The 12198-nt window shown below is 41.1% G+C and overlaps 1 protein-coding gene across 3 annotated transcripts in view; it reads right to left on the reverse strand.

Moving 5' to 3' along the window:
• Positions 1–1850: 1850 nt before the first annotated feature.
• Positions 1851–12198, reverse strand: part of LLGL1 (LLGL scribble cell polarity complex component 1) — a 380653-nt gene continuing 370305 nt past the window's right edge. For all 3 annotated transcript variants that reach the window (XM_078665185.1, XM_078665184.1, XM_078665186.1), the window contains one exon: positions 1851–4091. In XM_078665185.1, the coding sequence (XP_078521311.1) occupies positions 4082–4091 (10 nt within the window). In that variant the 3' untranslated portion in view covers positions 1851–4081. The remainder of the gene's footprint in view (positions 4092–12198) is intronic.

Genomic DNA, 12198 nt, shown 5'->3' on the forward strand with positions numbered 1-12198 from the left:
ACTAGAGAGGCTGATAATCGGAGAGCCTTTGCCAATTCATTTCACTACCCTCACTCCCTAAATTGTGAGCAAAGAGGAAGATCGTGGAGGAGTGTGGCCAGAGTCACTACCTGTGGTTATAATTTTGAAATGTGTCTGAGGGGGGAGCTGGACTAAGGTCAAAAACAATCTGAAAAGCATTCTGAAGGCATAAGGGTTCAGAAGGTGAGTAGCTACGCACTATGTGCTCTCTCCAGACTTACCTCCTTCCTTAAAATACATTTGGTGTACATACTTGATGAACAAATGGAAGTTAATTTGGTTTAACCACAACTGACCCTTTTAAGTTAGTGAGCATTAATGTGAACTGGCAGATCTTAATCCCATCAATCACAGGACCGATTAAAAGAAGCCTGGGCCAAGTCAAAATAGAGGGATGGCTTTGTTTGTTCTTCTGACTGAAGGATACAAATTGAAGCTGTTGAACGAATCATTAGAAACAATTCTGCACAGGTTTATTATTTGACTGTATTGTTCCAAACAAAGATCAGTTGGTCTACTTTCTCATGTTTAATCTCTATCCCGGTCAAGTAGATCAAGAGACATGTGAATCGGTTTGTTGGAAATTTTAATGTAGTAATGTATGCATATAATCCCATAGTTCTTGAAAGAATTTAATCAATAGGCATAGCATACATCCAACTAGAATTTAATTGAAAGGAGGATATTTATTTATATTGTTTGAAAATCTAAACCTTAGTTTGATTTAAAATTATGCACAGGTCTGACCATTTTTATCTTTAGACACAGTTTAGATAAAATATAAACTACATGGAGATCCCGTTTTTTGGAACACGTGAAAAAATTCTAAGCTGGGTCATGTTTTAAAGGAAAAATATCCTCCCATAATAGATTCATAGTGAAGAATATCCTTTGACTTCGGTTTAGAGTCCGTGGTTTACAAATGGCACAACAAGGAGATTGTTTCATCAAATAGATATGAAATGTCAGTATTAAAAGGAAGTCTATGCAGACATTGACCTGCACCTCAGGCCAATACTGGGGAGACCTTCCCATCAACTCAAAGTGTTCTTTTCTGAGAGATTGAGAGAAGACTATGCACAAGGCAGAAACTACCCAACTCAAATCTGCAACCCAATCACCAGGGTTTGGAATAGTGGTTCCTTTTCATTCAACGTTAGCTGTAGAACATCACATTGGACAGAGAAACAACCACTACAGTGCTCATTTAATAGACACCACAGAGGAGGAAAGGAGACAGCAAGGGCATGCTTTCTCAAATGAAGCTACCATAGGCTCGAAATGTCTGATGGCAATCACTGCCACCACAATTGCTTGTTACATGGCTGAATGGTGGACACAATTAAAGAATAGAATTCAAAGATAGGGGAAAACACAAGCAGGCCTCCTTCTTGGCTGTACTCAGTTTCTGCATCATGATCAGCCGGTGAGAACCAAGCTTTTCACCCAAAATTCAAAATAGAAATCTGTCCAACAGGTCTAGAGGAGATGCTCAATTTCTTTCAGATGGAGGAATTTTCCATATAGTGTGCAGAGACAGGCGACAATAAGCTTCTACCTGCCCCTTGCATACTTGTGACAAAACAATGCATTATGATACAACATTTTGTGATGAAACCATGGCATTTTCTTGTCAGGGCCTAATAGTAAAAAGGTCCCAAAGGCTCATTCTAAAGAGAGAAGGAGGTGGCAGCGCTGAAGACGCCAGACCTCTTGAACAATTTAGGTGATAATTCTCTTTTAGAAACAAGCAAAATGGGTTACTGAAGACAGATTGATACACAACTAGAAAGGAACGTGCACAAATCCAGTGAATGATCATACACAAATTAAAGGTGCATTGCTTTAGAGGCAATATTCTCTTTTTTTTTTAAATCTCAACATCCTATTTTGTGCAAAAAACAAAATAGCTTAAGTTACGTTTCTCATCGTATATTTTACTTCTTATTCAGAAATGGTGCTTCGTTAATTCACAATTTAATAACCGTGGGTCACACCGACCTGGTTTACGCAGCATCCGACAGGAGATAAAAATTGCTTCCCAAGACCTCACCCGTGTTACAATAAATTGAATTTTACTTCATCCTCCCACCTCCCCGTCGCACACTCCTTCACAAATAGGTAAAGTAAACAAAACCATGCCCGCTGTTCCTCAATGGGCTGAGACACCTGGAAAATCAAGGAAATCACATGGAAAGCCCCAAACCAAAGGTGCAGCCTTAGCCATGTGCTCGGTAGCAACATATACAGCTTGAGTGACTTGTGCACTGCCTTAATACCAAATAAAGCAGCTTTGTGTCTTACCCTATAAAATATCTATCTTTGGGTCCCACATAGTGTGCGCGACACACACAATCCCCCCCCCCCCACACATCTTAAAAACAAAATAAACAAAAGTAATCCACAAACGTAAGTAACAGAAAAAACACAACTGGTTTGGTCAATCTAACACTTTTCAATTTGCATCCTAAAAGAATGCAAAAGTTTACTTAAGGGTCTATATACACCAATCAACTTGCCTGAAATCATCCGTTTTCCGTGCTGAAACATGTAAAGACAACTGAAAAAATGTCCAGTTCACAGCAGAAAACTTAAGTTCAGCAGTCTGCAATCCCCATTGTGGTTTGTATAGCAGGCAAATGTTTTCCTGCACCGCAAGAAAACACCCCTTTCACCACGAAACCAAAACACACAAAAAACTGAACCAACGAATATGTGTGTTTAGTTTGCGGCAATGAAGTGGGTGGGGCGCTGATGCGGTCAACTAAACCTAAATAAAAAAAAATAAGAAAAAAATCCACAGAGGAAGAAGTTAAATTCAGCAAGACTTTTGCAATCAACCATCCTTCAAAGGCAGTCTCAAATGGAATGAGAGAGTGTTTTTTGCAAACTATTTCCATAAGAATACCTTTAAAACCCACTGCCAATGCCATTCTACTTGAATTCCCTTGTCCGGGAACCCTCTGTTCAATGTCCCTGATGAAGAAGATGCGTTCTGTTGAATCTCCGAGTCTCCCTCAAGTGCAACTCCAAAACTTCCAGAAAACAGAACGGATATTGCCAACTTGTGGCGAGTGTAGGCAGAAACAAATTAAGCCCAAAATACATAACTAAAGAAGATGTACTTCCCTATCAAAAGTTAAGGGATGCTAAGGTCACATAGGTAAACAGAAGATCTAAGGAAAACATTTAGGTTAAATAATGTAGAGCGACATTTCCAGGACCAACAAGGGGTGATCAGTATAGTGGTATGTGGTTCTGGACAGTGTTTCCCCCTATGTGTAATATTATTTCTTTTAGACTTATGTTTCGGAGGTTCTGTTTTTGGCAGAATACAACGGGGTCAGTGGCTTATCAGTGGTATTGAGACCCTTGGCTCACAGAGAACTGCCTTCCCTGCAATCACTCTCACAAAACAGCTAGGTGAATGGTCCCAATGCCACCCTAGAAATGGTTCTTCAATAAATGGTGTAAACGTCTCTAAGGAGTAAACTTCACTTTTTAAAGTAAATCAGAAGCTAGCATCATACTGGTCTGGAACGATCCAATACACTGCAAAAATGAGCAGGACAGTTGACAATGAGTAACTTATTACAAAAAAATTAAAAGTTCAAGTTCCCGTAATGTCTATAACGATGAATATGCGCTTAATTTGCAATAGTCAGTTCCATCCAATGACGTTCTGCTGCAGCGTCAGGGTGTGACGGTGCACATCAGTTTAGTGTTCTGCATTCAGGATGGTGCAGTCAAAATAATCTTCCTTTTTGTTTGACGTTGGTGGTTGTGATCCAAGCTTGTCAGAAAAGTGCAAATCCCTCAGGCATCCCCCTCCCCACCCCAGAAAGGAAATAGAACCCTTGTGAAGTCAAGTCCTCATTCTCGTTTTATCGAGTCCATGATCGAGACCACAAAAGTCAGAAGGAGAAGTAGCAGAACTGGTGAAGGGTGGTAGAGACGACCTTTTCCAGAACCTTCAACGTTACTTTACTTCAGCCTGGGAACCTTCTTGCTCGCAGAGAACAATAAGAAAGGCAGATTCAGCACATAGCGCTCCTATTTGTTACAAGCCCCTACAAGAAAAACAATTGGGAAGAAAGTAAAAAAATCAGAAGAATTAGACAACTTAAGAACAGGCCCAAGATGTCCCCAAATTATCCCTTTTCCTATCATCAGAGCAATTCATTTCATTTCAGAAAGGCAATCAATTATATTTTCAAATAACTGGTAACATTTTAGAAATACAATAGTTTACTGCAAGTAACTCTGGTAATGCACTACAGTCACCTATGTCAGCAATCCGATGTGCTGCAACTTGTTTGCAGTAAGTAATTTGATGTAACGCTGTTAACCAGATGCATCGCTTCCATTCCTTAGTCACTCTGACAAAATACTTCTCTGGTGATTTGCTATAAATACAGCTGACATCAGAGAGCACTCCAGACTCTGGCGGGTCGATTCAGAGAACTAATCTGAGACAAAATCCTACACTTACTACTTTTGGTATTCACAGAAGGCATTTAGTAGTAGTAAAGTTAGGATTCCTAACGTTACTACTACAAAATGCCTTTTGTGAATACCGAAAGCTGTAAAGTTAGGATTTTGTCTCAGTTTAGTAGTAGTAAAGTTATGAATCCTAACTTCACTACTACTAAATGCCTTCTGTGAATACCAAAAGTAGTACGTTTAGGATTTTGTCTCAGATTACTTTTATGAATCGGGCCCTGGGTGTTATACAGAAAGGAAAATGCTACTTACCCAGTACGCATCTGTTCTTGGCATGTAGAGTTGTAGAGTCACATGCTATGCATAGATCGCCATCCGGTGTTGGGCCCGGATGTTTGCACTTTGTTTTTGTTCGAAGAAGTCTTTCCAGTCACAAGGTAGATGACTCCTCCTTCCGGTGATAGTGCGCATGGGCATCGACTCCATTGTTAGATTGTTTTCCCACAGAGGGTGAGAATGGAGTAAGTAAGAGTAGATTAGAGATGTCCATGTGTGATTATCTAAGAAAGATAGTACTGGAACAGATACGGGTGACCGGGGAGGTGGGTGGGCGCATGCGACTCTACAGCTCTACATGCCAAGCACAGATGCATACTTGGTAAGTAGCATTTTCCGTTCGAGGCATGTGAGCTGTAGATCACATGCTATGCATAGAATGTACAGCAGTAATATCCTAACGCAGTGGCTAACCTGTAGCTGTTGCAGTAGTTTGAAATAGTGTACGTAAAACTGCCTGACCCACATTAGCTTGTTGTTTGGCTAACACATCTACACATTAGTGTTTTGTGAATGTGTGTGGGGTAGACCATGTTGTAGCTTTGCAGATTAAACATAAGACCCTTGTGACCAAGGATCAAAAGCCTGGTTTTGTCAGTAAATGGTATTCATAACACTCAATTGAGTTGGAATAGCTTTTAATAAGCTGGAGAAAGAAAAATGATATTTCTTTCTTGTGTCCCCTCACTCACCAGGGTTTCCCCACGGTGACATGCTTCATCATTGGGGCCATCCCAGCCCTCTACGGACTGGGGCGTGCTGCGACTAGCGAACTACGCAGGAGCACTTTGATTTGTGGACTATGTGTGGTGCAAGGTGCATTGTGAAGATGGAGTGGTATGTGTGCAGTGGATTAAAACTACCTGCCTAGTGAGCAATAAATAATGTATTCTTGCTCCCGGGTGGTACATTAAAAACGGGGTTCTAGGGATCCTACTAACAATGAGTTAGGTGTGCCTAGCGGTTTTTGTTAACATGTTTCGAGCTCCTCAAGCTCTTCTTCTGGACTACGCAGGGACCAGCCCTTTGTTCGCCACTCCTAAACGTGCTCAAGTGAGATACTAGAAAATTAAACAGATATTTACTTTAGAATACTGTAAAATTTAAGGCATGCATTAGTACATACGCTAGTATTGATCATGTAGTATCTGTAAGAGAAAGAAAACACTGCGGTTATGGGGTACAAGCCCCCACGGTATAATGACATATTGCAACATACACCATCCACAGATACATATGTTATCTGTGCTCTCGAATCCATGCGATTATACGATAAAAACGGGCTGATGCCAAGTGATTAAAACCAAGTGTCTCAACTTGCTTTCATTCGCACTCGTTATTGTAGCATACACACCACACAAAAAAGTGAGACAGACTATTACATATACAACAGGGAAACCTAGGGGTCTAAAAAAAGAGGATTATTAAGAACCTCTATGTACTTGACTGGAAGTTGCCTCTGGCTGGTACCGAGTCGGTACCAGCCAGAGGCAACGACGGACAGATCAGGGTCTCACTATTCCTGAGTCAGGTCCAGGAGAGGTGAGGTCTGTTCCCCTGACACACTGGATGTCTGAGACACCAGGTGACACGGAGAAGTTTAACAGATGATGGAAAATAATATCCTTTCTTTTGTTATCACTTAATTTCACAAAAAAATATTTGAATTGATTTAGCACATTATCTATCACTTGCAGTAGCATTTATAAGTTAGAACAGAGGCCCTGAAGAAAGCCTAGGGTCCTATTCCCAAGAAGCTGAAACATGTTGGCCCCCTTGCAGGTATTTGGTTAAACTGCAAGATACATATATTACTGCACTGTTCTTGTTTTTAACAGGAAGAGGCCCTTCTTTTCCTAAATAAATAAAAAATCTTTTTCTTGTGGTTCTCGATCCTATTTTAAATTCACCACTGTCATAATTTTTCTTGCACTGCACTTGATCCCATCAGATCAGAGTCACATGGTCCTAAAGTGATTGTGGGTCGGAATCCCATTTCCTGATAAAGGGTATGATCTCCGTCTCAATGATCTAGAGACATGCGACCCTTATAGGATTACCAAGTGATAATATTGATCATACAATCTTTTGATGGGAATCCTAAAAATGTGTTTCCTCTACAATCATTGGTGGCCCACATTTTTGATATTCCTTGTCCCAAGCCAGAACTAGTTAGCCTTGGCTGTATCTGGTTGTACTACCTTAGACTTCCAGTCAAGTACATAGAGGTTCTTAATAATCCTCTTTTTTTAGACCCCTAGGTTTCCTTGTTGTATATGTATGAGTTGTGAGGAATTTAACCTAGGCTGGTCTATAAACATTCCTCGGACCCTCTATTAATAGTTTGTTGTTTACAGACTATTACATACATGAAAAGAGACCTAACTTGGCCCCGGAGTGTTGTTCGTATCCCTTCCAATCTAAGGGGAGAAATCAGGACAAAGGTGGCCATTTAGTATGCGGCAATATTCAGGAGTACAAGGTACCGTGATTTCAATATCTGGTAGCACTGCCAAAAAATATATATTATGGCGTGATTTAAGGGTCGTGGTTGTCCTCTCACGTTCGGGACCTGTAGGGAAGAAAAACGCTTACTTGGATTACGGGATCGCTCGGCTTAGTAACCTACACTGCAACCTCTGGACCGCATCTTGAGAAGTGTGCGTCCGGGGGTTGATTATATGCTGCAACTTCCGCGTGGTCATTGTGATTACGTGTGGGCCGTAGACACGTTTCTTTTGCGGAGGAGCCTTTTGTTGGCCATCTTGGGGGAATTAATTCCGAAACGGGTCTTCCCACCATTACATGCTGGGAGCTCCGTTTTAAAAACTGTTGATTTATCGGTGTTATGCTTGGGGCACTAGTCCCGGAAAAGTAATTTGCGTTATTATAGATTTTTTTGGTTTGTAGGCATGTTTGGCTACCGATCACGAGGAGATATCATCAAGGCAGAGACGCGGTTAGTGCTGCCTATATTAATGGCAAATCAAACGAGTATACTTCTTTAGTGGTTGATCAAAAGAGTATACTTATTTAGGGGCTGATCAAAAGAGTATACTTATTTAGGGGCTGCCTGTGGGGGCCATCTTGGAGTGGATATGTTTGAAGACTCATAGTGTTGATTCCATGGGTACTATTACATGACTCATGGTAAACAGTCCTAATTATCATTGGTGAATGAAATTAAGAACAAATGCTTATGAAAAAGTTGTGCTAGAGGACATATTTTAGGCGCACATGACATAGTTGAAACATCCATACAGAATATTAACAATTTTATGATGTGAATTGCCCCCATGGTATGTCGTCGTTGAGCCCTTGGATATCGGAGCGTAATTTAAAGACCCATTGTTGTTCCTTTTCAAGGAGTTTCTTGTCCATATGTGGTTGGTTCTGCACAATTTCTAAAACCACCCACCTCATATCATTAGTTGTGTGTAGTTTTTCAAGGAAATGTGTCGTCATTCTGGTGTTTGTGCGCTTGCATCTAATGTTACTCCTGTGTTTAGTAATGCGTGTGCTGACCTTCCTAGTGGTCATAACTATGTAATGTAAGTTACCCGTACAGGTGATCATATAGACCACTCCAGTTGTGTTACAATTTGAAAAAGATCTTCGGTCCCATTTCAAGCCATTATTGCAGTGGACTTGTTTCGTTGCAGTAGTCAGGTGGCAGACGCTGCAGTTTGTGCAGGGATAATTACCTGCAGGCAGGGGGTGAAGGAGGCGAGCTGCGCCCACAGAGCCTTGTGGTTCTCTTGGCCTTGTGTGGACCACGAAATCTCTCAAATTTTTTCCTTTTTGATGGCTGAACATTGATGTTTCGAAATTCAATTCTCCACTGTTAAGTGTTCTCCAGTGTCTTTTCCCTTTTTTTGCCACTTGGTCGGAGGTCACATTGTAAGTCGTGATGCAGATCGGTCGTTTTTTGGTGTTTTCCTCAATGATTTTGGGTTCTAGAAGTGCTTCACGATTATTATTTGAAGCTCACTTCTTAGCTTTTTGCACAATATGTTTGGGGTGTTTCTGAGTAAGAGCTTTTCGCTTAGTTCCTTGGCCTGGACATGGAAATCTTTTTTCAGAACAGTTACGTCTCAGGTGCAAGAATTGCCCAAAGGGTAAATTCTTCCTTAGTTGTCTCGGGTGGAAGCTATAAAATCTGAGAAGACAGTTCCTTGCCGTGGGTTTAAAATGTGTGGTTTCAATGGGTGTCAACTACGCACAGTACAGGACTACTAGGAGCCCCATAACAGGCAACCTCCCAATAGTCTTGGAGCCGGTCTCTCCATTTGTGCACCAATCTTTCACATAGGTCCTGATGAAGTGCCAACCGGTTCCCTAGGAACAATTAGGCACGAAACATGTCGACCCCACTCTAGATAAGTGGCCGATAAGCGTGTATTGGAAATCGCACTCTGATTTAAATTTTGAGGTTCTTAGGTTGGTGGTGCGCTTGAGGTGAACCCCCCTGTACTGGGGATGTAAAGATTCAGTTGCGTAGACTCCCTTGGGAATAACGTCTCCTCAATGCACTCATTAAAAGTACTTTGCTGTTTTCTTCAAATAAGTCGACAGTGTTTTTTTGCAATTCTGTTTTTCTTTTTATTCAAATTGTTTCATGTTATTATTTTCATAACATCTTTCTTTTCGTTAAATGTCTGCCCAATGCATTTCGGGCGACTGCCCTTCTTCAGGGGACTTGATTCTGAATGCGACCAAGTGTAGCACATTTTAGAAACTTTTTTTGTACACACAATGTTAACATTCAACTTTGAATTCATACGTGGCACTTTGGAATGAGTAAAGAAAATGTTTAAAGAAAGGCGAGATTTTTTTTTTGGGCAGAAGTAACCGTGAGAGAACAGGGTCATGCAAGTCTGTGGATAGAGGCTTGAAGAACAACAGTGATCGTACGCAGTTACGATAGTGAATAGAATATAAGGTGAATTGAAGAATTAAAGAATTAAAAAATGACCGTGAGAAAACGCGTTGTGTGAGCGTTTCAGAACTCGTGAGATGTTACGCGTGCACGTAGTGAAAAGGATATTGGATTTCTAACCTGCGTTCGATGTACAACCCTCGTATATAGAAGTTTTTCACGAAGTTCGGTTACCTGTGAAAAACGTTTTCTGTTAGTGGATAGTTCACTGGTACTGATGGAAAACGACCAAGTGAAACGTTTTAAGGCTCTAAGCAAGAAGGCTTACCAGAGTGATACATCGGGAAATTCTCAGTTCTGTTAATCGGGCTGGGCGTGGTGTGTAAACGTCAGGAAGGTAGCGTCTCTGTTAATACGCTTCCTGTTATTTAATTGAACAAATTTGGTCATGTGACTCGGACCCCGGAAATGATCACGGAGGGTCAAATGCTCGGATGAAGCCGCTGGTGTATCGACTTAAAAAAAAAAAAGGAAATCTTTATTGAAACGTGAACGCGGTAGAATAAAGACACGGTCAGAGAAAATATAGAAGAATAAATGAGATAAAGTAAAAGCGGGAGATGTGTCAAGAAAGGGGTGTTATAAAAGATGAGGTGCTGTAAAAAACGTACATCTCTCGGGGTACAGTAAACACGTGTAAGAACCTGATCATAAAACCTTATGTAGCTAAGAGACGGTAAATGCATAAGTGTACCAACATTGACAAGAGTACAACAAACATTGGAAATGACATTAAATTCTCTGATTTACAAATAGCAACTAAATTCTAAGCGTTCGTTAAAGCAGAGACAATGCCCAACATTTATTAAGGCGTGAACTATTTTGGATACACCGCCTGTCTTCAATACAGCCGAAAGGATTGAACGAACGCTTAGAATTTAGTGATTTGCCCAGAATCACATGATGTTCGTCAAGGCTGGGATTCAAACCTATATTCCCAGGTTCCAGAGCCTCAAGCTGCTTAGTCTCATCCCCCCCTATTATGAGCTTCCTTCTACATTTTGTTGCTCGTAATGCACTCTCAAATGTCACCCACTGACACATGCCACACAATCAACTATGTTAAAAAATAAACAGAGGTATTACGACTAGGCTATGTTTCCTTATTAATCCTGCTACCTTCAAATACAAGTTATTCATTCACAATTGCTCTTGACCATATGATCTCAAAGGCAGTCAAGAGGAAAAGGTGTAAAACTAGAAAAACTTAAAGCCCCAGTGTGACCCTAGGATCACACTGGTACCCCTTTATAAGTGCACAGGGCAACCTCAGCAAAATGGAGTGAGGACAAACAAATATGACAACTCGAGCTTAACTCTAACCTGAGGTGGTCAGAGACTACACATAGCTAAGGAACAACCGCCGCAAGGCATACCTTATTCAAGTCTTTCTACTAGAAATTCCTATTGACAAAGGACCTTTTTATGGCGTGTACTAAATGAGGTTTCCCTCCTGGTTTAAGTGCTTGTGTGCCTGCAATAAGGCACACAAAAAGGCAGTGTGCAGAGGCACCAAAAGGAAAAAACTTCTAAAAATATCCTACTCAAATGAAAGCAATGGCATAATAAACTAATTTCAAAGTAAGTAGGTCTCCTTCCTTGCCAGCAGCAGCATTTATCCAATTGTAGCTGCTTTATTGTCATTTCCCTAAAAATGTCAGGGCAGGTTTGTAGAGGGCTGTGTGAAGCAGATGTCCTGCTAAACCCATAGTAACTAGCAAAGTAATTTTAGTAGCCTGCGGCCCACCCCAGGAACACTGCTTTCCGGCTTCCAGGAGTATATAATGTAATCAACTAAGTAGTGGAAGCCTGTCTATGTGTTTTTCTACAACAAAAAGAGAATTCAGAGTAAAGAAATAGCACAGTGCACTGAAAAATGAGTAGCTCGTGTTTTCTCTGCCAAGGTCTTTCAGTCTCGGAGTTAAATGGAAGGATTCTATATTTGACTACTGGTCATAAAGGAGAGTGTGCAAAAGCTATTAGTAAAGCACACTGCCGACAGGTGTCTGAAGTCCGCACTCAGCAAGCAATCCACAGGCAGTCATGGGCTAGCTCCGGTAGCATAAGGGCACATGGGCTAAACTTGCAGCAGAATCTTGTAGGAAATGGTGCAGCCTGATTTTATGCCCACCCCCTACACCTAGGAGGGCCTCTTCCGCAGTCGTGGCAGGCATGATTCGCGGGTGGGCAGGCTTGGGGGTCGCAAGGGGGGTGTTAATTTAATTACGCGGACGATATAGTCTTAATTAGCCACACAAAATTTGGGCTTCAACAACTCGTAGATGCAACACAGGGATATTCGGATTTAAATGATCTGACAAATCTACAAAAAAAATCAAAGACGATGACAATTAGCAATAAACGTATCAAGTCACACAGCTGGTTCTGGAAAAAAAACTTGCATCGAGAATACGTCAGTATATAAGTATCTAGGTGTCAAAATTGACAACAGTGACCCG

The sequence above is a fragment of the Lissotriton helveticus genome, chromosome 10 (genome assembly GCF_964261635.1).
Source record: "Lissotriton helveticus chromosome 10, aLisHel1.1, whole genome shotgun sequence".
NCBI classification, from domain to species: Eukaryota; Metazoa; Chordata; class Amphibia; order Caudata; family Salamandridae; genus Lissotriton; species Lissotriton helveticus.